At 37.7% G+C, this 21,893-nt stretch overlaps 2 protein-coding genes across 2 annotated transcripts; both read right to left on the bottom strand.

The window, feature by feature from the left end:
* Positions 1-2,554: 2,554 nt before the first annotated feature.
* On the bottom strand, positions 2,555-14,690 carry elmod3 (ELMO/CED-12 domain containing 3). Its single transcript, XM_079251781.1, has 13 exons — positions 14,638-14,690; positions 12,983-13,672; positions 12,148-12,219; positions 11,980-12,054; positions 11,820-11,889; positions 11,466-11,534; positions 9,574-9,662; positions 9,248-9,371; positions 9,021-9,143; positions 8,629-8,759; positions 8,045-8,121; positions 7,794-7,921; positions 2,555-6,244 (listed from the first exon to the last, which is right to left on the bottom strand). The coding sequence occupies exons 2-13, from the start codon at positions 13,016-13,018 to the stop codon at positions 5,994-5,996; spliced, it is 1,245 nt and encodes a 414-aa protein (XP_079107907.1). The 5' UTR covers positions 13,019-13,672; positions 14,638-14,690; the 3' UTR covers positions 2,555-5,993.
* A 2,370-nt stretch (positions 14,691-17,060) lies between these two features.
* star (steroidogenic acute regulatory protein) lies at positions 17,061-20,160 on the bottom strand (the record flags this gene model as incomplete). The annotated part of the gene is made up of 7 exons (XM_079250838.1): positions 17,061-18,034; positions 18,150-18,243; positions 18,345-18,529; positions 18,679-18,837; positions 18,955-19,085; positions 19,770-19,877; positions 20,097-20,160. 7 exons carry the CDS (start codon positions 20,158-20,160, stop codon positions 17,915-17,917), a joined length of 861 nt encoding a protein of 286 aa, XP_079106964.1. The 3' UTR covers positions 17,061-17,914.
* Between the last annotated feature and the right edge of the window lie 1,733 nt (positions 20,161-21,893).

Genomic DNA, 21,893 nt, shown 5'->3' with positions numbered 1-21,893 from the left:
GGGTTACAAATACACACAGGGGAGCAAGCTGGAAAATGATCTCCTTTTTTTTTTTTTTTTTTTTTAACCGAAACTATTTAATAACACAATAAAAACACAAGGAAAGATTAGTCACACATTACATTTACAGTAGTTGGCTAGTTCTGGATATAGTCAGTCTCATGATGGGGGAAACATTTTAAAATATCAGCTTTGATTTTATTCAGGTTCTTCCATTTCTTTTTATTTTAGCTGGTCTTTGCTCATATTTTACAAGACAATATTCTTTTTTTATCTCTGCTAAAAACTCCTGTATTTATATGACAACAAAAGTAAAAAAAAAAAACAAAACAAAAACTTTATAAAAGTATCTGAGTAACAAAAGCATCCAAAATATGTAAGAGTGGTTACACCTTGCATCTTGCTCTACACAAAAATGTTGCTGTATTAAATGTCACAACTGTCTTCAAGATGTCTGAACATATTTTTCTTCATGCAAATGAAGGGGTGAAATTCAGAGTAGATGAAGAGTGAGAACAAGCATAGTCATCAAAGAGGACAGCTGTTATAAGGCAGCACTTATAGTTGAATTAGCTTTTCAGTTGTTAGTGTTGTTAATGGATCTGACATGCGTCTGTAAATTCCCTTATGTCAGCAGGAGTAGAGCAGTATGCATAACATTTAGCGTCTGCACGTAGCCTTGAGCTGAGCGTCAGAATCTGCTGGGCAGGAAACAATGACATCAGAGAAAAAAAAACGAGAGTTGGGGGAGGGAAGTCAAGAGTAAAGCGAGAAAAAAAAAACTCAGAAATCCAGCAGGCTCACTAGGTACAAATGGAAACAGTTTTATGGAACTCTATCCTTCTCTATTCACTGAATTCTCTCTGGATCTCAGTCCCAGTGGGTTTCTGATATAAGACTGGCTCCTGTGTTCTATATTACCAACCTCTTGTGTGATATAATTTTTGTTTTGTTTATGCTTCACTCTTCCCTCAGACCACCACTCTTTGTACATTGAGTTAATGCTACAGCAAGCTCAGATTGCTTAGAAAAATCTTAGATCTGGAAACAGCTCATGGAACTGTGAATTTATTCACATTAGAGATTAAAAAAAAAAAAAAAAAGTTGGCTGAAAAATGTTTCCATTCTGAGCGTGTCGTGATTCAGCAGATCCACCACATCCCAGTCATCTGGCATTTTGGGACAGGAGCCATGGGTCTCATTGAGCACAGATGTAGCATGAAGCACCAGGACGCCTTTCGAAAGACTTTAACCTTACTGACCCATGACCGAAATCAACTTTGACTGAGAGGTTTCAGAGATTTGGAGTGAGTCTGAACACTAACTTGGCAGCAAAATGAGTTCATCTACGACATTGGAGAAGTTTGCATAACTTAAGAGAGATTAAAAGGCAGAGTGAAAGGCCTTAGACTGCCAATTCATGAGCTTCACACAGCTTGCCACTTTTGTTGTTGCATCAGAGGAACTTATAAGGTTATCTAAAGTTTTGTAAATTATAAGTATCTTTTATTTACAGCTGATTCACTTTCGAAAACCAAATCCCTTTAAAATAGTTTGAGTTGTTCTTTAAAAATGTAAATTAGTGAGTGAACTACTCTTGACAGATATGAGGCTAACATACAGCAGCAGCACCACCAAACATAGTATGTGGCCAGATGTGGTGCACACAGAAAAAAAAAACCTAAATCAAAGTGTGCTCTCTAGTGGTCGAGTAATAGAAAGGAAAACGACAAACCTCAAGCATGTTTTTATTTTTTTTTAACCTCTGCCAAGGTGGTCATGTATTTGGCAGCATTGGTTTGTCTTTTAGCAACATAACTCAAGAGGTTATAGACATATTTTAATTACATTTTCAGTAAATCTTAGAAATGGAACGAGGAAGAAGCAATTTGATTTGGCTGCAATCCAGACCACTGTCTGGTTACAGGAATATTTTAAACAAATCTTTATAGGGACCATTTTGCCATTAGAACTAAAAAAATAATGTCAATCATTGGCAATATTTTCTTTACTATGGCTTGACTGAGGTTTGCACTCTGAGTGCTGCAAGATTTTTCACATTTTCATAATAAAACTCCACAGAGTGTTGTGACCAATAGCTGAACAATCTTAAAGAACATTATTACTTCATTAACAAAGCAAAATTGTAAAAAAAAAAGAAAAAAAAAAGTCACCTTTGGTCAGACACAGAAAAACTGTTTGTTGGGATAATTTATACTTTTAAACTGCCTTATATATTCCAGAGTTAATACTTTATTTCTATTGTTGCATTTGTATATTTTTCAATAGTTTTTTTGTTTTCATATATATATATATATATATATATATATATATATATAAAAAACAGAAATGTTAGTTGTGTAGCATGCTGTATGCAGTTTGCATGGAAAAGCACATACAGCACACATACCATTTCACTATAAAGTCATGGAAGAGTGAGATATTAGCTTTTAGACAGCATTTATTTAGCTTTCTCCATACAATACATTTAATGTACAACAGCACATACTGTTTTCTGAAATAACTCTGTATAAAATAGGGCTTCTACAATCAAGGTACAGTCATAAAACGGCTCTGAGAGACATGACGATGGCAACAGTAAAACACCTTCATATAAAGCGCAGGATATTGAGAAGTGATTGTATTTGCCGAGTTGCTGCTGTAGGAATCAGACGTTCCCAACAAAGCTCACAGAGCATCAGACATCCTGCAAGAACCCGTTTTTTTTTTCTTCTTCTTCTTTCTTTTTCCTTATTTCTGGTTTCTCAGCTGAAGAACCCAAAAAGATGGACTAATCAAAAAGAATATGATCTATTACAACAGCTGAAATCAAACAGAAGTTTTGGTAATATGAGAATAAATCAGGCCTTGTTTGGATACAGAATATATATCAAGGTCAAAGCATACACAGCATTATTACTGCGAGTCAAGGCTATATCTTTACAATCAAAGATTAAACTGTGACTGGCGCTGTTAAAACAGGATTGGTTCTCCATGTTTTCCTGACATCAAACACTTAAATCACAGCAAAAGTATAACTACTAGCACTGAAGCCACAAGAAAAAAGCAGCTTATTTCAACATGGTAAACATCAGCCAATTAAAGTTTGTTTAAGAAAAAGATTTTTTTATTTATTTGTCTTTTTATTTTAAATCTGCAGATGTGCATCAAAGTGTGTGGGCCTATATAGTGTCAGTAAGTAGAGTACACATAACATCGACCAGCTTTTCCGTTTGTCTTCAGCTGGGTGAATACACATCATATAACATTTCCGATTGGTACAAGAGAAGGCCTAGGTATGAAGAAACATAAAAAGATGTCTGTCTGAGAGGCCAAACAAACAACAGGAGAGAGAAAAGAGATTTGTCTCAAGTCTTGAGGTAAGCAATGTGTTTCAGTATAATGCCCTACAGACAATCATACAGTTACAATCATTAATTCTCTATATACAAGCTTCCTGATTTACATACACTGTACTGCTCCTCAGTTTAAGATTTAATAAAACTAAATATGAGATTATAGTAATGGTGCAATTATTTTTGAGTGACGAGGGGAATCTGACTTCACAAAGCCAGTTTCATGATCCGGGGGACAATGAGCATTGCTATATGGCTATTGAAGATGGCCTGTTTCCTCTAGCATACGTCACACACACTTATCAAATATCTACAACAGTGCAAATTTTCCTGATCACTCAAAGATCGCCACCAGCATAACTACGTCAGCTCATTCTTGAAGTTATAAAGGTGGAGAGTAGAGATGGGAAGAATGAATTTTACTTACCAGAATGTACATGACTGTGCTGTACTAGTTTATTAGACTGGCATGTTTTATGGGTGAAAGGTCTGCATGTTGTGTTACATGAATGCAGGAGGTCTACTGTGGCACGATGGCTCAAAAGAAAGAAAAATAAAAATGAGGGGCGTAAATCAGCGCTCTACCCCACGTGGCTCCACTGGATGTAGGCACTGAATTTACTGTCACCATCTTATAGGACAAGTTTGAGCTCAATAACATGTCAAGCTTATTCCATTTCTTTCAAAACATACGCTATGCCACCTAAATGTGTGTCTACTCAAGGAGGCTTATGAAAACTATGAAATGTATGTGCTATAGTAGTAACAGTTTGCACACTCATAGACACTACATACTGTAACAGAGACATGACATCAACAAGCTTTACAAAGAAGAGGAGGCTATAAGATGCTACAGTACTAGTGCTACCTGAACATGCTACAGACTGAGACTACAATGATGGGAGAATGGTTTCACATGTGCACAAAGAATGAGCCAGCTTTGCTGTGGAGCTTGACCCATCCAACACCACAGACCGAGAGGAAGGAAAAAACAGAAAATCAAAAATCTAATTTGTTGTTTTAGGATTTACGCATTATCCTCATCAATGTTATGTACCATTTTTAGAATAACCAAAGTACCATCTCTGCAGCTTGATGATTCAAGTACTTAGTAAAGCTGGCTTATTGTGTGCAAAGGAAAGCACCCCATCTGTAGTCAGTTTCTGTCATATGACTCACATACAAACGCAAACACATTCGCTTGCACAAGTGCACAAACCCTGAAGTTAGAAACAATTTCTATCATCACACAGCTATTGTGTTTTGATTATCATAGAGAAAGAGCTAGGATTGCATACTGTACCACACATCTCCTACATATCCTAGGAGAGGCACCCTTCATTAGTATCAGCTCAATCACTTTACCACACGCACACACAGACACATACCAAAAAAGCCTACACACCCCACTGGCATTAAATTTTCACTGTTAAAAAAACAAAGAAAAAGAAATTACAATCACATGCTTTATAAAGGAATGTAGAGAAAGCTCATACCAGGCTTCAGGCTTCAGCTGGGACCAAGCTGAGCACACTCACTGTTATGAAACATCTCCTCCGCTTTGCCACAGCAAGCTGAGAAATCAGACTTTTAGATGGCCTGGTCAAACTAAGGGATATTAAAATCTTTCTTCTAGTCACTAAACCATCAGTCTGATAGTAAAATTCGGATGTGCTGTTACAAATAACTGGGAAGTTATGATTAAAGGGACCCTTTTTCCACCCAGAAAGGGCAAAAACTGTCATTTTTTAAATGATTTAAAATATACTTCCCCGTAATTAGTGGGAAGTCTGAATATATCAGACTCCTGGAAACATACACCAGTTGTCCTGGTGTATGTTTGGCTTTACCTCTACATATCTGGCATAAATATTTTTCATGTATATCATTCACATATAAAGCAAGCTGCATTCAAAACCTGTTGTGTATATATTTGTCAGGACAAGGTGTACTAGTAATTTCTGTTCCCTGCCATAAATGTTCTAAAACCTTTCTGGATTTTCCATCTTTCTCTCCCCTCTTGTGTTGATAGAAACCTGCTTCCAACTGGTTAATGTTCTCTCTTATTGCCCTAAAGTTTACAGGATGTTTAACAGTTGCACTGTTTGCGAAAGAGCAGAACTGGAGTGTGAGAGGATGACGAGCCTTTAATAAAAGGTACTTTTTGCCACTTTTTGCCTCTCTGCAATGTAAACATACAGAGGCTGAGAGATCTTTGCAACACAACCGTTTTGGACTTCTGGACAGGTGTAGTTTAACCAGAATTTGGCAGGTATTGATTTGGCTACTACTTATACAGAAAAGTGCATACACTCACTTTTTTTTTCTTTTTTTTTTGTGACATCTTAAGTCCATTATATATGCAACTGTTCTGCATCTCATCTTTAAAAATAAATTACAACAAAAATCAAATATATCTCTGAAAGATCGCCACGTTTAATCTGATCAAAGTGCAGCACCCCAGCATCGGCGGAAGGTGAAGAAGTGTTTGAAAAGGTTCAGATAACAGGCCCTGACTTGGGACTGGTGGGCTACTCCTTTACCTCTGAGTAAGCCAGTCACTCATACATTAACAGATATACTCAGAACAGGATAGCTCTGACACACCCTCACACATACTCACAGACAGAGTCTAACTTAGATTAGTTTGTCCTCTCCCTCCATGTCAGGTGGTAGATCACACACTCCAGTGAAGTGCATCTCCTTTCCCCTGTTTCCCTGTGCTGGGCCAGCTCTGGCCCCTCGTTCCCCCAGGCTGGGAGAGGGCTGTTGGGCCTGAGGGTCTGGCGATGTCCCACGGGGGATTCCACCTGCCCGCTTCTCTTTCAGGAAGACCTCTAGTCGGCGCAGCATCTGCTTGGGGTTCTTTTTGGCAAACAGCTCCACTTCTGTCGGTTAGAAAACAGAAAATATGGAACTCATGCAGACATCACAGTCTGTTCGTTCTCATTCTGCAGTGTTCAGAGTTTAAAGCATAGATGTTCTCATCTTACCGTGTTTCCACTGTTATTTAACTTGCCTTTTATTATTTTTATTGTTTGTTGTTGTTGACTGATTGCACTTTTATGCTACTGGCTGCACACAAATTGCCCTACGGGGACCTAATAAAGTATTGAATTGAATTCTCACAGTTGCATATAAAATGAGGAGCTTAATATTTTGGGAAAAATATACTAGATTTATACAACTCACTTTCGATCTGCAAATATGAAGCCTCAAGTTTAGCTTGGTGGAAAATGTGGGAGCAAATGTAAACAGCTTGCCGGGATCTTGTCAGCTTTATTACTCATAACTAGCCTGTTTATTTAAACAAAATCATACGATAATAACAGCTACTAGTTTAAAAAAAAAAAAAAACATCAACTAAAGCAAAAAACTTAGATTAATAAAGCATTTCTGTATCTAAAACTTTAACTTGTCTACTGAATGGTTCACAATCTAAAGCTCCCACGTAAATGGGAAAAAAAAATCTTATTAAATGATAAATAGGTCAATGAAAAATTTATGAATAGACTGATAAATGAGAATGAAGAACATAAAACACTGTTACATGCTGAGCCATGTTGGTTGTGCATTTTATAGAACTACAGGAATATTCTCAAATACATGAAACCACAATTCTGTTCAACTGCTGACAGATGTGTTTGCTAATGCACAGGTTGATCCTATGAAGACACCAACAAGAGGAGGCAAAATCCAACAACACACAGTGCAAAGACCACTTAAACAGATAAACAGTAATGAAAGGTTAGACAAATTTTTTAAATTTGGAACCACAAAAATGTCCACGGCAGATTAAACTTTAGTGGTACTGTGTGCATTTAGAGTCTCAAATTTACTGGATATAAACATGCTTTGGGAAGAAATTATTATACTTGTTGGTTCTTTTTTTTTTTTCTAAACAAAAGACTGGTGTATATTTATCAAAAGAATCATTAATGTGTTAGACTTCTACATATCTAGCTTTAAAGATGTAGAATAAATCAACTGATGACAGCCTAATCCATTTTCAAGCAATGAAAAAATGTCAGAAGAAATATTTACAAGACAATAAGTTTGAACTGTCCAGGTGTGTGAACAATAAAGGTTAGGGACCCCAGATGTACAAGACTTATCTGTAGTTTTTATAATTGGACATTTAATGGAAATTTTACCACATAGATTCATGCTAGCTACAAGGTTTCCATTTAATATTTATTTCATGTCTATAATGTCCCACTTGATGGACAGAAACAAGAGAATAAAAGATAAATGTTAAGTTACTTGTTAGTCAAGACAGACTAAATAGTTATGTTTTTAAAATAAATTATTTTTTAGATATTTTTTCATGGTTGTACAATTTTTCTGTTATTTATTTAGCATTGATTAAAATACCTGTGCATATGTGCGTTTTTTTTTAACCTGTTCATTAAGTAAGAGCAAAGCGATTTCTTTTACCTTTTAGTACAAATCCAGAGTCAGCAATGGTCTTCTGTTGGGTCTTCCACAGTTGGTACAGGTGCAGATATGTGGCGACATAGAACTCATTTAGCACACCAACCACTTGCTGACGACGATTGCACTCTCTGTAACGAACAGAGGCAGAGACAGTTGTTGGTGCATATTGATATCGGGTTACAAACAGAGAAACAGCAACATTTTCCAGAAGCAACAATGAAAAGAACAAAAAGTTAGATGGTATGACTCACTTGGACAGGGCCTCTTCTCTGAGTACTTGCAAAGCAATGCGCGTCATGTTGATTGACATCACACTGAATGGAAAGTTCTAAACCAGAGACAGTATGCAAGAAATTGTTGGAGTTCACATAAAGTAATTTCTGAAAGTATCATTTCTGGAACATGCCCATCTTGTAGCAGACTTGACTAATGACTGTCTAACCCAGGGGTGCCCAAGCTTGGTCCTCGAGAACTTGCAACCCTTGTCCACCTCACCTGAGTAAATTAAATGGCTCGTTACCAAGCTGGTGCAGAGCTGGGTTACATGCAGAAGAGGAATTTTGCAATTAGACTCAGGTTTGTTTCAGAAGAGATGCATCTAATAGTTGCAGAATGGTAGAGCTTAAGGATAGGACTTGGGCACCCCTGGTCTAACCCTTCAGCTGGAACAAAGGTCACAGTCTGCTGAAAACCATGGTGGAAGTTTGAACTTTTTCTTAAAAAAAACAAAAAAACAAAAAAAAGGATCAGATATCAGAATTGACTGATCGAGTGACCAGTACCGGTGAAAGCACAGCAAACTGCTTTAGGATTGTATTTAATGACTTGGTGATACCTGTGTAGGGTGCTGTGATAACTTGTAGATATCCCTAGCCAATGGCAGAGTCTCTGGGTCCATCACAAAGTACAGAGTATGCATCAGTCCAAGGAAACCAGTGCCACGTAGGTCAGTGCCTGGGTCTGTGCCTGCAGTACAGAAAAACCAGCAGGCAACATCACAGTACTTCCTTGGTTGATGCAATGCTGCCAACAATTTTGAATAATGAGGCCTCAGAATCACATCTCAAATATCTTTATATAGAAAAAAACGTCAACTTAATCAAATTATTTGACATATTTTTAAGAATTAAACTCAAATATTGCAGAATTTAATGAACAGTAGCTCACTGGCAACACCAAATTAAATATGAATACTGAGTTTACATCAAATGAGTTTCTATGTCTTACCCTGAAAGCCAATGTTTTCCCAGTGTGCACCGTAGCGAGGACAGTCCAGCCTACTGCCAATCAGCCTTTTATAAATGGTCTGCAGGACACGCATGTGGACTGTTTGGCTGTTATCTACTGGGCCTATAAAACATAAGACAGACAAAAACGTGGCTCAACAGAAGTGCTTACGATTTATACACCTGGTGAAATGATTACAAAAACAAAACCACCAAACACACACTCACACTGTGCAATGGCAAAGACAAGATCCCTCTCCTCTAGAAGTTCCCTGTGCAGTCGTGGAGGCCCAAAGAGAAAGTGTGTGATTGCAGCCAGACCGGTTCTACGAATAGTTGGCTGGATATTCCTCTACAGATGGCAGCGGGCACAGAAACAAAACACTCCTTTAAAATGACAGTCAGGGCTGCTAATAAGTTCATCTAAAACCTGGTTTGCACTTAGATCTTTCAATGTGGCTGGTTTTCCACAGGAAGACATTTCTTCATAAAATTTTCTTAACCTAAAAAAGAAATTTAAAAAACAATCCACTGTCTCAATTTGCATTCCTCACCAGCAAGTCCCCAAGGTCTGTGGTCTGGAAGTACTGCAGGGCTTCATTGAAGGAGATGAGTGGGGTTGGGTTGGGGTCTTCGGTCAGAGCTGTTTGGGCATAACATTAATGTTATTTTAGAGTATCATTTTCCAATGCCATGGTGTTTGCGTACCCTTTGTCACTGCTACAGCTACTCTGAATCGCCAATCGGTGAAAGGTAAAAGCCTTTACATTTAATTGATATTGTTATTTATACGTATGTGTATATTTGTGTGTCATATTTATATTTGCTGTAATGCCTGACATGTTCATTTTTTTTCTGTTGCTTCTTACAATTTATTCCACACCAAAAGCTGCTGTAACAAGTGAATTTCTCCTGTGAGATTAAATAAGAAATTCTACACACCTACTCCGAATATTTCGTCCAAATAATTTGCATGGTAATTTTTTTTTTTTTATTGAGCCAATGTCAAATCAATGTGAACATTCACATCAGTGATGAAGTTTTCCTCTCTTTTCTATAATGGGATGTAGCCAGTGCACTCTTTTCATCTTCTTTTGCAGCATCAGTGCACTGTTGTGGCTTGATGTGGAATCCACCTTGCAAGTTTGTTTTAGATTTTTTTTTAATTTTCTTAAAATTTTGCGTCGAACTTGGCGTGCATAGACAGAAGCGTTGATAATTCACCTCTGAATTAGTCGCATCGGCCGCGGTGTGTAAAGGCCTTAAGAATGACGATTCTTTCATATATAGCATGAGTTTTCATCTTTTGTAGTGTTGATAAAACAAAGGAGAGAGAAGCAATGCTAACATTTGGTCTGAATGAATTAGAAAGCCCTTTGGCAAACATCCCCTGTTTGTAAATGCTTTTTGTAGGCAGCTTAAAGTGAATCAATTCTTGTCCTGAGAAATTCCTTCAGTCTTTATGCAATTTTTAGTTCTGTGAGACCCTCAGTTATGTTTGCAGACATATTCCTTATGAGGTCTGTAAAGTGTTAGTTATATTAAGCCAGGTGGATGATGATGGTGGAAACAAACCTCCTGCTTCAGCAAATTTTTAGTCGTGTTTTGTTTGTCTTGTAGAAGCCATCCTCTCAAAGTGATGCTTATCTCTTGAATATACGGGTATTTCTGCGAACCTATCCCACAATTTACCAGTTATCCATGGACAGGCATCAAACAAGTTCTAAGCATTATTAAATCCACTCAAAAGCTTTACAGATGGAAAGGTGTTTCTTCCATGTTGGTAAGGGAGTAAGGACTTTGGTTCTCTTCTCTTCCAAGTGGCTCTTGACAAAGGGCATACTTTTGCAGCTACAACTGCACAATGGAAATGATTTACCTTCACGCCAGACCCTGCTCAACGGTCCTGAAGGTCTTTTAAAAATTTTTTTAAAAAAGATTTTTTTTTTAGATCTGATGTGCACTTAATGCTAGAAACTGTCTTGTTTTCTAAAACACCAGGTTGATATCTACCATTACTGCAAACTACTATTTTTTTAAATCATTATATTATGACCTGAGGACATGCTATTGGCACTAAAGGCTGCTGAATGTAGGTACAAGGTTTCAGAAGTGATAGTATTTATTAAGCCTTGAAATCCACATCACCTAACCTCTGGCCATTAACAAGCCATACTCCCAACAACCACCTTGAACAGTGAAACCTTGTGAAGTTATATCAAAGCTCAAATTTCTTGGGAGGGCGAACATATTTTTGCACTGTCCTCTTTTCCCTTTTTTCAGTAAAATCTGTAACACAAATCAGATCACTAACTGTTTACTTAACTATTTGCGGTGAGAGAACTTGTTTTACATGTAGGTGTTAGACTGATTCAGTCCAGACCATAAAGCCAGCTATAAAGTTATCTGCATCCTGTTACAGGTGAAACCGCCAGCCATGCCTTACCTGGCTGGATGGTTTCCAGAGCATCCCACTCCTGCCTGGCCTTTTCTAGCTCTTCATTTTCCCTTTCGTCTGTAAAAAGAGCCACAAGTTAAGAAAAGGAGAAATAGTTGACAATCTGGTCTGGACAACCCACAAATATTTTACTGTATTATGTAACCAGTAGGAGCATCCTCTTGACTAGCTTGGTTCTTTTGTAGTTCTAAATATTCCCTGCATAACAGAGCTGAACCCTTCCGACTGCCTCTAAGACCTTGTGCTTCATAAAAACAGGCAGCTTTCACTTCTAAATGATTAATACCTAGGATATATTCAAATGGGAAGAAGATGAAACAAAAGACGGGATGTGAATAGAACCTGCAGGTTTTGGTGGGTCCACTCCTGCTGCCAGGGTCTGCAGAAGACCATTCTGTTTCAGTGCTGAAATCTGGACATCAAATAAATATGCGATTACATTGCATTTAAAAGGTCTGGCTTTTTTTTTTTTAATTAGATACTAATAATAAGATGTAACTACCGGTAGCGATCTGAGAGGTGCGCTGCCATTGGTGTGGTCCTTGCCATTGTGACTGGTTACCACACCATTCATGACCTGAAAATAGGACACATACAATGCGTAAATACAAAAACTCTTCCCAGCAACATCTAATTACAAAGGATCAACTAAAAGTAATTTTTAGCTCACAGGCTTATGGTTGGTGTGTCCATTGGTGATCTCCTCAAAAGGTTTATGTTCATGTGACAAACCATTCAGACCCTGAGGAAGGGGACAAGAACACAATGCTTAACATAAGCAAATAATAAAGAAAAATTAAATTTATACACATTTAAGAAAGGTAAGCCATTATCACTGCACAACCTCTAATATTTTTTCTATTTTTACCAATTAAACTTTTTATCCCTCATGAAAACTAAAGTAAAGTTCTAAATTGTATCGAGGTTGATGGACCACATGATGCCTTTCAAATGTGCAAGCTTGCTATAACTTTATTTTTAAAAGAATGCCTTATGTTAAGGCTGACATTAAAGAGCAGTTTAATGATTAAATGATGCGATTTAATGCGTGCATGCTTATCCTGTTTACAAATGCTTCCTTACACAAGGACAGAGAGTAGGGAATTGGAGGTAATGTTTTGGCTACAAAACCAAGTTTTAGGGATAAGCACAAATGCCCTGTCAGCAGCCACCACAGCAACATGCTAAGTTGGATCAAAGATTACAGCTAAAGAGAGTAGAGTTGACCTTTGGACTGAAGTTAAACACGTGTCACATACTGCTTAAACAAATGAGCTCTTAATTGTTTAAATGTTGAGCAGGAAGAGAAAATGTGACTCCTGTAAGTTACACAAAAAGTATGGCAAAATTTGTCCACTAGCATCTACCTATGGCAAGTGCTACTGTCTGTTTCTGTCTGAATAGTGTGAAGTTACTGATACCAAACACGGCAATGAGATTAACACAAGTATATGGAAACAGAAGAAAAAGAGAAGAAGAAAGGATAGGGGGTGAAATGTTGCTACCTCAGTGGAGGATGTTATGTCAATGTCCTCATCCATTGCATCTGAGCTTGCCGACTGTTGAGGTTGTTCCTGATTCTTGTTTCTAATGGCTTCTGAAGTCGTGAAGTGAGGTGGTTTGAGGAGCTGAAGCAAGGTCCACCATAATTTCTGTAGTGCACACTTGTAGAGGCTGTAAATACCTATGCTTTTTTCATCTTTTCCTTAAATATGTAGTGCTCTTAATGTCCACAAAGCAGCCAAATTTCACAAACTGATTTTATCAGCCTTGATTGTTAGAGGAATGTGCAGATATCAGTCTATAAGACCTGACTGGGAAAAATGTCTATCCATCAATATGCATGTTTTCTGGAAACCTGCTTCCCTCCTCTCCTCCACAGATCTGTCCTCTGGCTCAGCCCCATCAGTAGTACACTGAAGCTGCATAATGACACGGCTTCTCAGGGCTAGGCTCTCCCTGTCCAAAACACTTCATTACTTTGGCACTGAAGACAAATCCAGTATGCATCTAAAGATACCAGCACACCTGTACGTAAATGTACTTGCACCAAAACTACGTTACTGTATGCTTCAATTGAAACAGCAGCAAAACATCCAAAGGGAGAACTGCCAATGTCCCAGAAGCTGGAGGTGATGGGAAAAGTTCTGGTGTGGCCTAACTCCTAAGGACGAGTGTGCAGATGCACACAGTACCTGGGAAGCAAAACATAAACATTTATTACACAATATCAAATCAGTAAGTAACGCAAAAGTAACAGGCTTCAATGTAAAACTGTAAGTATAAAAAATGAAGAGCAACTCCTATATGAATTAAAAAGCTCCATCACGTTTTCTAGATATTCCTTCATATTCATTAAGGAGTAAGTACGGAAACATTTTTTTAATTTTTTTTTTTTTAAGTAAAGCATTAGTGTGTAAGTAACATGCAACCACACATTTATATATATATATATATATATATATATATATATATATATATATATATATATATATATATATAATTAAGATTATCTATCCGAAATTAAATTCTTGATTTTTCCTCAACGTCTTATTGCTACTTTTACTGGGGCATTTTTACTTGAGCACTTTCACCATCACTGCCTAAATCCCTTGAAAGTCGCATTTCATGCACAAAAAAAGTGCATATAGATTGCTTCAGAAAAAGTTAAATAAACTATGCAATAACTTCCTTTTGGGAGGGGTGGGAGGCAGATGTTTGCAAAACCATATCGTCGATACGTCAGCTAGCAACCAGTATCTCTAGCAACCGACAAGCTAGCAATACGTCAACTAGCAGCCCCGCTGGCACAAAGACGCAGGTACAGCTTTATTCCCAAGCAAGAAAGAAACGACTTCCTTTGCAGCAGGCAAGTCGACTAAAAAATCTGCAAGAAAGTCCAAACTAATTTTTTATAAACAATTGCAACGTGCAGATAAGCAACAAAGACCCATATAGGTTGGCTAACACAAGAAAAGCCAGCTGCCAGGCTAACTAACGGGCTAACCGTAGCTCTATTGAACTGTAACGGAGATGGAGTCAGTCCTCAATCTGACAGTGACGCGCAAATAAATCAACTTTACTCTTTTAGATAAATTAAATACATTGCAAACATTGCTTGTCCAACAAAATCACGCCATATGAACCGTTTTAAAAGTACCTTAGTTTCTGATTGTTTCTCCCTCCAATCTCAGCTTCCCTTCCCCCGTCCAGTGGCCACGGTAACTCCGAGTGCATTTTGGGAATCGTAGTTTCCCACCCGACAGTAACTTCATTACGTCATTTCTTTGCTCTCGCTCAGGTGGAGATTCTCGGCGCAGTAATGATCCTTTTCTAATTACATGGATTGTACCTGAAAGGTACAGAAGAAATAATTCCTTTTGCTGTCTGCAATATAATGGGCTATGGAGGGGAGTTCCCCTTCACCAAAGTCCCTCTACATCACGGATCCCAACCCTGGTCCTCCGGTGTCCTGCAGGTCTTCCAAGTGTTCCTGCTGGAACACACCTGACTCAGACTCAGACAAGCTTTGCACATGTCTGCTAAATACACATTGATTTGAATCAGGTATGTTGCAGCGGGACACTTGGAAAACCTGAAGGACACCGGTCCTTGAGGACCAGGATTGGGGATCCCTGCTCTACATCACAAAACATAGTGTGGCCTGAAGGGTTCTTTAACACTATGGAAATGCTTGGTAAGAGTAACATTGATAGATACAGTAATCAAAGCTTTCACAAGAGATAAAAACACCATGTTACATTATCATATGTGGTCATTGAAATTTCTTCTTTCTCCATAGAGAATTCTGTATTATGTGTTCTTTATGCAGTGCAAGAATGTGTTTTCAATTCTTACCTGATGAAATAAACAAAAAAAGCTGTTATGACCAAAAATGAAATGAAACAGAGAGCAAAAAAAGAAGAGAAAGCAAAAGAACGGAAAGGAAAGGGAAAAAAAAATCAATCAAGACTATCATCAGGGCCAAGGATTTGATATGGCTGCCAAATACTGTAGCTTGTTACACAACTTATTTGCTCTAGATGAAGTTCCATTTTCCACTCCAGCAACCATTTTCTTTTCTCTTCTCATTACAAAAATAACAAAACAACATATTTTAATGGCAGCAGTGCATGCCACATCTGCTTATGCTCAAAAATAGAGTTTTCAGCAGATGTTAATTATTTGCCTCTGGAACATTCTTTCAAGAGAGGCATTATACAAACCAGAACTTACAGCTATGTAAAATGTGTGTTTGTATAGAATGCAGAAGTCAGTGTAAATCTTTCTGAAGATTTGTCTAAGGCATAATTTTTCATAAAGCTTATGGAAAAAGTGAAGAGAGATGACTGCAGTCAGCTCTCCTATTATATCTTTAAAAAAAATCCCTCACACTTTAGTTACACATCATCATTTTATTATCAAAATATTATAACAGCTTTAAATTCTAATGTTTTACACCAATTTAGACCTCACAGGTCTTAAAATCAGGTCAATACAACCTTAGAATGGTGCATGGCATATTACACAATGTCAACATTCATGTAACAGATACAAAATTCGCTGTCACTGCATCCGTACAATTTAAGAGCCGGATCCTGCCAATGATATGCACTTGATAATTGATTATCTGTAAGTTAAGTTTTTGAGATTTTGATGTTTTGAGCATTTATGTGTGTGTTAACAGACTCGCTATTTGGTTAACTATATGTTGCTTAATTTCTCTTAGATAAATATTGACCTCTGTCTTTCAGTTATACCAGTTCTGGCCTCTGTTTTCAACACAGGGCCAAGAAAATGAGCTGTTCCAAAACATTTTGGATCGTACAAAGCTACACAAAATTGACCAAATGTTACACAGCTGGCAATAATGGAAGACAGATTTCCTGTTTGGGAAGAAATCCATTGTTACTTGATCTAGGGGAATGTGCTGCTGGCTCACTCTGAACTGCTAGCCTTTGGGCTCCTTGCACATCTGAATGGCTGAACACCTGCTCATTCTGGCAAACCATGAGTCTGAAAACCCATCAAGAAGCAGGAAAACATTTTTATGATCTACTTTTGTATTCGTGTAAAAAAAATAACTGCTCTCTTTATTCGTTATTCCTTGTCAAAGTGGAAGAATAGAAGTCTCTGTGATGAGGGGTATATGTGGAAAAACACTATCAGGTCTTTGTATTAAGAAAATGACCAGTGGAATATTTAAAAGGATTTTATTTAAGCTCTAATCCGTTAGGAAAGGACAGTCTTCACCAACAGCATAGACAAAGCATAAATATCAGTGAGAACACTAACATTCATCAACTCAGCTGTCACTGTATTACAATGCTTCTATGGCATATTAATAAATACAAAACTAACAGAAAAGTGCAATTTACAATAGAAGAAAGGACAATAACAGAGCTTTTTTTTAAAAAAAAAAAAAAAGAAACACTTTACTACATGTAAGTGTATTCAGTGTTTCTGTGGAGTTAATTGGACAGATGAGTCATTTAAGCCTATCTTACTCCAGGATGGAACTTCACCAGGTTGGGTATAAGGTGTATATAAATTCTTTTGTGGGGTAATATGTGTGATGTCCATAAAACCATCAAAAATATACCATAACTGTCAACAGCCAGTTAATTAGTCTACCAGGGTAATTAAAACTTTGTTTGCAATTTTTGTTTGTATGAAAGTCCAAACCTAGTTTCTGCTGATGAAAACAACAGTCACTTTATATCAGTCTGTAGATAAGATATTGTGAGCTTCTAATTGGTGCTGACTTTTGTAGGTTGTTCAGCCCTGTCTCTGTGGTTTTTAAGATCATTTTGCTTTCTGTAGCGTGATTTCAAGTTTTTTGTTTATATTAAATCTATGAGCTTGTCATTGCAAATAGTTGCTGCACATCTATGTATCCGTAAGTGTTGGGTGTACAATGTTCTGTCTTAGTTGTTTTCTGTTGTTTTTTGTCACTATTCAGTTTCTTTGTGATTGGGACACTGGTGTCTTCTTAAATTCTCATTTCCTTATGCAAATAAATTAATATATAAATACATGTATTTAACACACTGGTAATGTACATGTTTGATGTCCAGACATCTTTTTTTCTTTTCCTAAATGTTTTTAAATGACCAAACACAGATCTTTGACGCTAACAGCCTGGGGCAACAAAACTTTCTAACTTAATCATAGTCAAAAACAGTACAATTCTTGGCATCAATGCGAAGAATTGTACTGTCTGAGCATTCGTATGCTGTTCTGATGTTCTGATGATCTGTTATTTGGGGCAGAAGTATTAAACAATGGTGTTATTGTCCTAAAGATCTCAGAAAAGCTTAATACTGTCTGGATTTTCTTATTGATATAAGCAGATTTAGGTGAGTATTTTAATGGATGGAGTTTGCTCTTCTGTCACTTTTGAACTCTTTGTGCTAATATTCAGGTGGCATCTAGTGTCAGCAGGCATGAACCATCTCCATAGAAGCATTATTTCCCATCCTGTGCCTGAGGTGGTTGGCAAAGTCCACCTGCGTCTGAGAGAGCACTTTATTTATGATTGTCTTGGGGATCCAGCCCTGCAAAAGACAAAGATAAAGCCAGTGTTAGACTGATTAATGTCATGTTTTAACTTTATTTCTATCAGTTCATGTGTCACCCAACAGAAAATACAGACATGGAAATTGCTCATACCTTTAGATCTATACTCAATAACCAGGTAAACTTGGTCTTATTTGGGTCTTCAGTGCAGGGCTTCATCACTATACATGTAGGCCCATTCTCCGCTCTGAAATATTCAATGCTCAGTTTTAAAAAGACCATTCATTTATTTGATGTTAAAAAAGTGTATTATTATTACTTCCAACCATCAAATGTAAACTGAAATACCTAATTACACCCTTCTGCTCGGGCATTTTTGGGTGCTGAGTGGAAGTCCCAGCCAGAAAGCAGGCGGATCCTCTGCGTTTGGTGCAGCGGACGCTGACAAAGTCCCTTGGACCCACCACATTGCCAGGCACCTCTGCAGATACCTCGTGAGTTATAAGTGTGTCCTGGCCAATCTTCTGGAGAATCTGTCACATCACAATGCAAAATGTCTTCAGTAATCTTGACAACATTTTTTAGGATTCAACCTAAAATTAAAAATGGCATAGAAACATACAGTATATAATCCCTGAGAACATACTGTAGTTTACAACTTGCAAAAGTGAATCTCTCTTACTTTGACTTGTTTGACATTTGGATTCCACTCCCCCATTTGCTCCATATTTCCGACCAGCTCTTCATACAGGTTGTCAGGATGTTGCTCCAGAACCACCTCCAGTTTGAACACCTTCCCAATGTCAGGCAATACTTTACTCAAAACCTTATCTCCATTTGCCTGCAGAAAGTTCAAAACAGGCTCAGGAATGAAGTGACTTTGACGCATTATCATCAGTGCACATACTTCAGCAAATTGTTATTAAACTGTGTCTATTGCGTCTATTATTGTACTCACAGACACTGTTTCAACGTTCCAACCATCCTGCTCGCTGAGGATGTTGATGGCTTTCTTTAGTGCATCCTCACCCTGTTTCACATAAGACATCTCCTCCTCATTATACCCTTCTTCCTCCTCAATCCTAGAACCTTAGAACAGAGTAGGCAAGGCAAGGCAAGTTTATTTATATAGCACAATTCAATAACAGACTGATTTAAAGTTCTTTACAGAGACAATAAAACATAAGAAAATAAGAAGCACAGTTTAAAATTAAAACAAGAATGCAGGTAAAGGAAATCATTTTGAAATAAAGACTATTAAAATCATGATCAATTCCAGCTTTAAAGAAACATGCAGATTCATACTTAAAATAAACTTATATACTTAAATAAAAACCACTGAAATGCAGTGGAGAACAAATGGGTCTTAAACTTGCATTAAATAAACTGTTTCAGCTGATCTGAGGCTTTCTAGGAGTCTGTCCCAGACATGTAGAGCATAGAAGCTGAATGCAGCTTTCCTTTGCTTCGTTTTAACTCTGGGAACTGTTAAAAGACCGAATCCATAAAGGTCTGACAGATTCATACTAGGACAGCAGGTCTCTGATGTACTTTAGTCCTAAACCATTCAGGGCTTTACAGACCAGCAACAGAACTTCAAAGTCTGACAAACAGGCAGCCTGTGTAAAGACCTCAGAACTGGACTGATGTGGTCCACTTTCTTGCTAGCATGCCACTGAAACGTATCTACTAAAATCTCACAACTCTCATATTGTTTTCTGTAATGACGTACAAGCTTTGTGACACCACACTGATTTATTAATCACAACTCACTGAGAAGGGAGCTTCGTCGCCGGACTTGGCTGATCCAGTTACAAGGACCTGGACCTGCCAGTCGGTTCAACTCATGGTGAATTGCCACCATAGCATTCTTTCTCAGACCTGGAAAAGAGAAAGAGAAAAGATCAAGAAACAGAGATAGTAAATGTGCAACGAAAGCACCATAAAAGGACATAACAAGAAAACATTTGGCTGTCTTAATCGTCCATCGTTCATAAGGCTGCATGAAGAACTGAGAAAATTGTGCATTCAAGCATAAAGTAAAACAAGGAGAAAACTAGGTCAACATTGCTGAACAATAAGCTGGATTCACGCACTCACCTGTCATGTTCCTCATATGTCGATAGGAGATGCCAGCGCACAGTTTAAAAGTTGCAGGCAGCATTTTTTTTGTGTGTGTTGTAGAAGTTTCTTGCAGCTTTAAGAGGAATTGAAAAACTGTAAAAGGATGTGTAACACAAAGGCTCTGATCTTTGTCTGAGCTGTGAATGTTCTGAGTGGCAGAGACTGCTGTTTGGGCTTCTTTCTGTGAGAGCTGAAAGCATGCGTATTTATAAGACGGTTGGCCACAAGGCCATCTTGCTATCACTACGTAGATAAACACACGAATCAGCTTGCTGTTCTAATGACCATGTCACCAAGGTTGCCTCGTGGACACGACGAGCATGTTTCAGACTCTTACAAACACTGTGGGAGATAACATCCAGTGCCTCCCTCCCTCCCTCTGCTTGGCACACATACACATACATCCCATACCAGTGGGTGACACAAGGAGGAGCAAGAAATGATGAGAGCATCCAGGAAAGATGTCAAATGAAGAGACCCTGAATGACTCATCCATCTCTTCATGGTCCCTTACAGCATAAAAACTGTGGAATTCAAGGGTAAAACGTTTTACATTGGCTTTGGCTTGTTTCTCCCTGATTATGATGGATAGCTCTGAATGAGCTTTCATAACTACCATGTCATTACAAGTGAGTAGAAATGACCTGTCAGCAAGTCAAATGTTCTGGACTTGTGGTTTCTTTTTAACAGCTGGCAGATTATTTTGATATAGATTTATGTTTATAATAGTTTTTCCAGGGGTCTAATCAAACCCGAACTAAGTGACATCACTTTGTGCATAACAGTGTACTTAAATGTTTATTTCTTTCTGAATGAGTCACTTGTTTCCTGACAAAAAAAGAACATACATAACATCATGTGCAGCCTTATTACCTTATCTGGTTTCTAGAGATGAGATGAAATGTAAACAGAAGGTATTTTATCTTGTTTTGCGTGAGACTGCAAGAAAAAGAAAAGCTCTAAAAGCCGTAGCCAAACTGAAGCTTTGTTTAAAAAAAAAGTGGAGGAATGCAACCAAGTTCTGGTTATTAAGAGACAAAAGATGTTTTGTCTCAGTACATGTAGAAAGGAAATAATTAGTCATTTTTCGATGAGTTTTAAACCAAATTTATCTTTTATTTATATTATTGATGTGTTATATGTGGCATTTTTGTGTTACTTTTTTGCTGATGATTGCTTTGCTCTGATACTTGCAAAACGTAATAGAGATAATACTGAAAACAGGATGTACTGAAGTAAACAAAAATGCTGTGAGCTATGCTGCGTAAATTATCCCCATTTTGAAAAAAAAAAAGTCAAACATAATTAGGTAGAGAGCAATAATTGTCATAAAAAGTGATCCTATCAAAGTTTTTATGGTTAAACTCTCCCTCTTTCTGGTAGATTTTTTCAGCAGGCTCAGTCGGATGACAAATGACTCACCATCACCTGATTAAAGCATGTTTTGTGAACCTTGCTTACTTAATCCAATAAAAATACAAAGCTATCTAACAGTAATATTGCCTCAGCGAACTCCACGTCAAACATGCACTCAGAGTCAACAGAGTATGCCATCACAAGCTTAGAAACCTGACAGGAGAGAAACGGGTCATCTGATTAGTACAGGAACGAGAACAGAAAAAAACAAGAAGTGATTAATAAATCCTACAGTAAGGCTGAAGTCACCTTAACCTGCAACCTCACTTCCATCCGGCCTTCTGCAGCCTGAGTTCTCTCATTTAACAAGGGAACACACAGGCCTGGTACTAGCTGACCCCTCACACAGCCAGAGGG

Source organism: Telmatherina bonti, assembly GCF_933228915.1.
Source record: "Telmatherina bonti genome assembly, chromosome: 13".
NCBI classification, from domain to species: domain Eukaryota; kingdom Metazoa; phylum Chordata; class Actinopteri; order Atheriniformes; family Telmatherinidae; genus Telmatherina; species Telmatherina bonti.
Note: the sequence above shows the minus strand (reverse complement) of the source record. Positions and strands in the feature narration are given on the sequence as shown.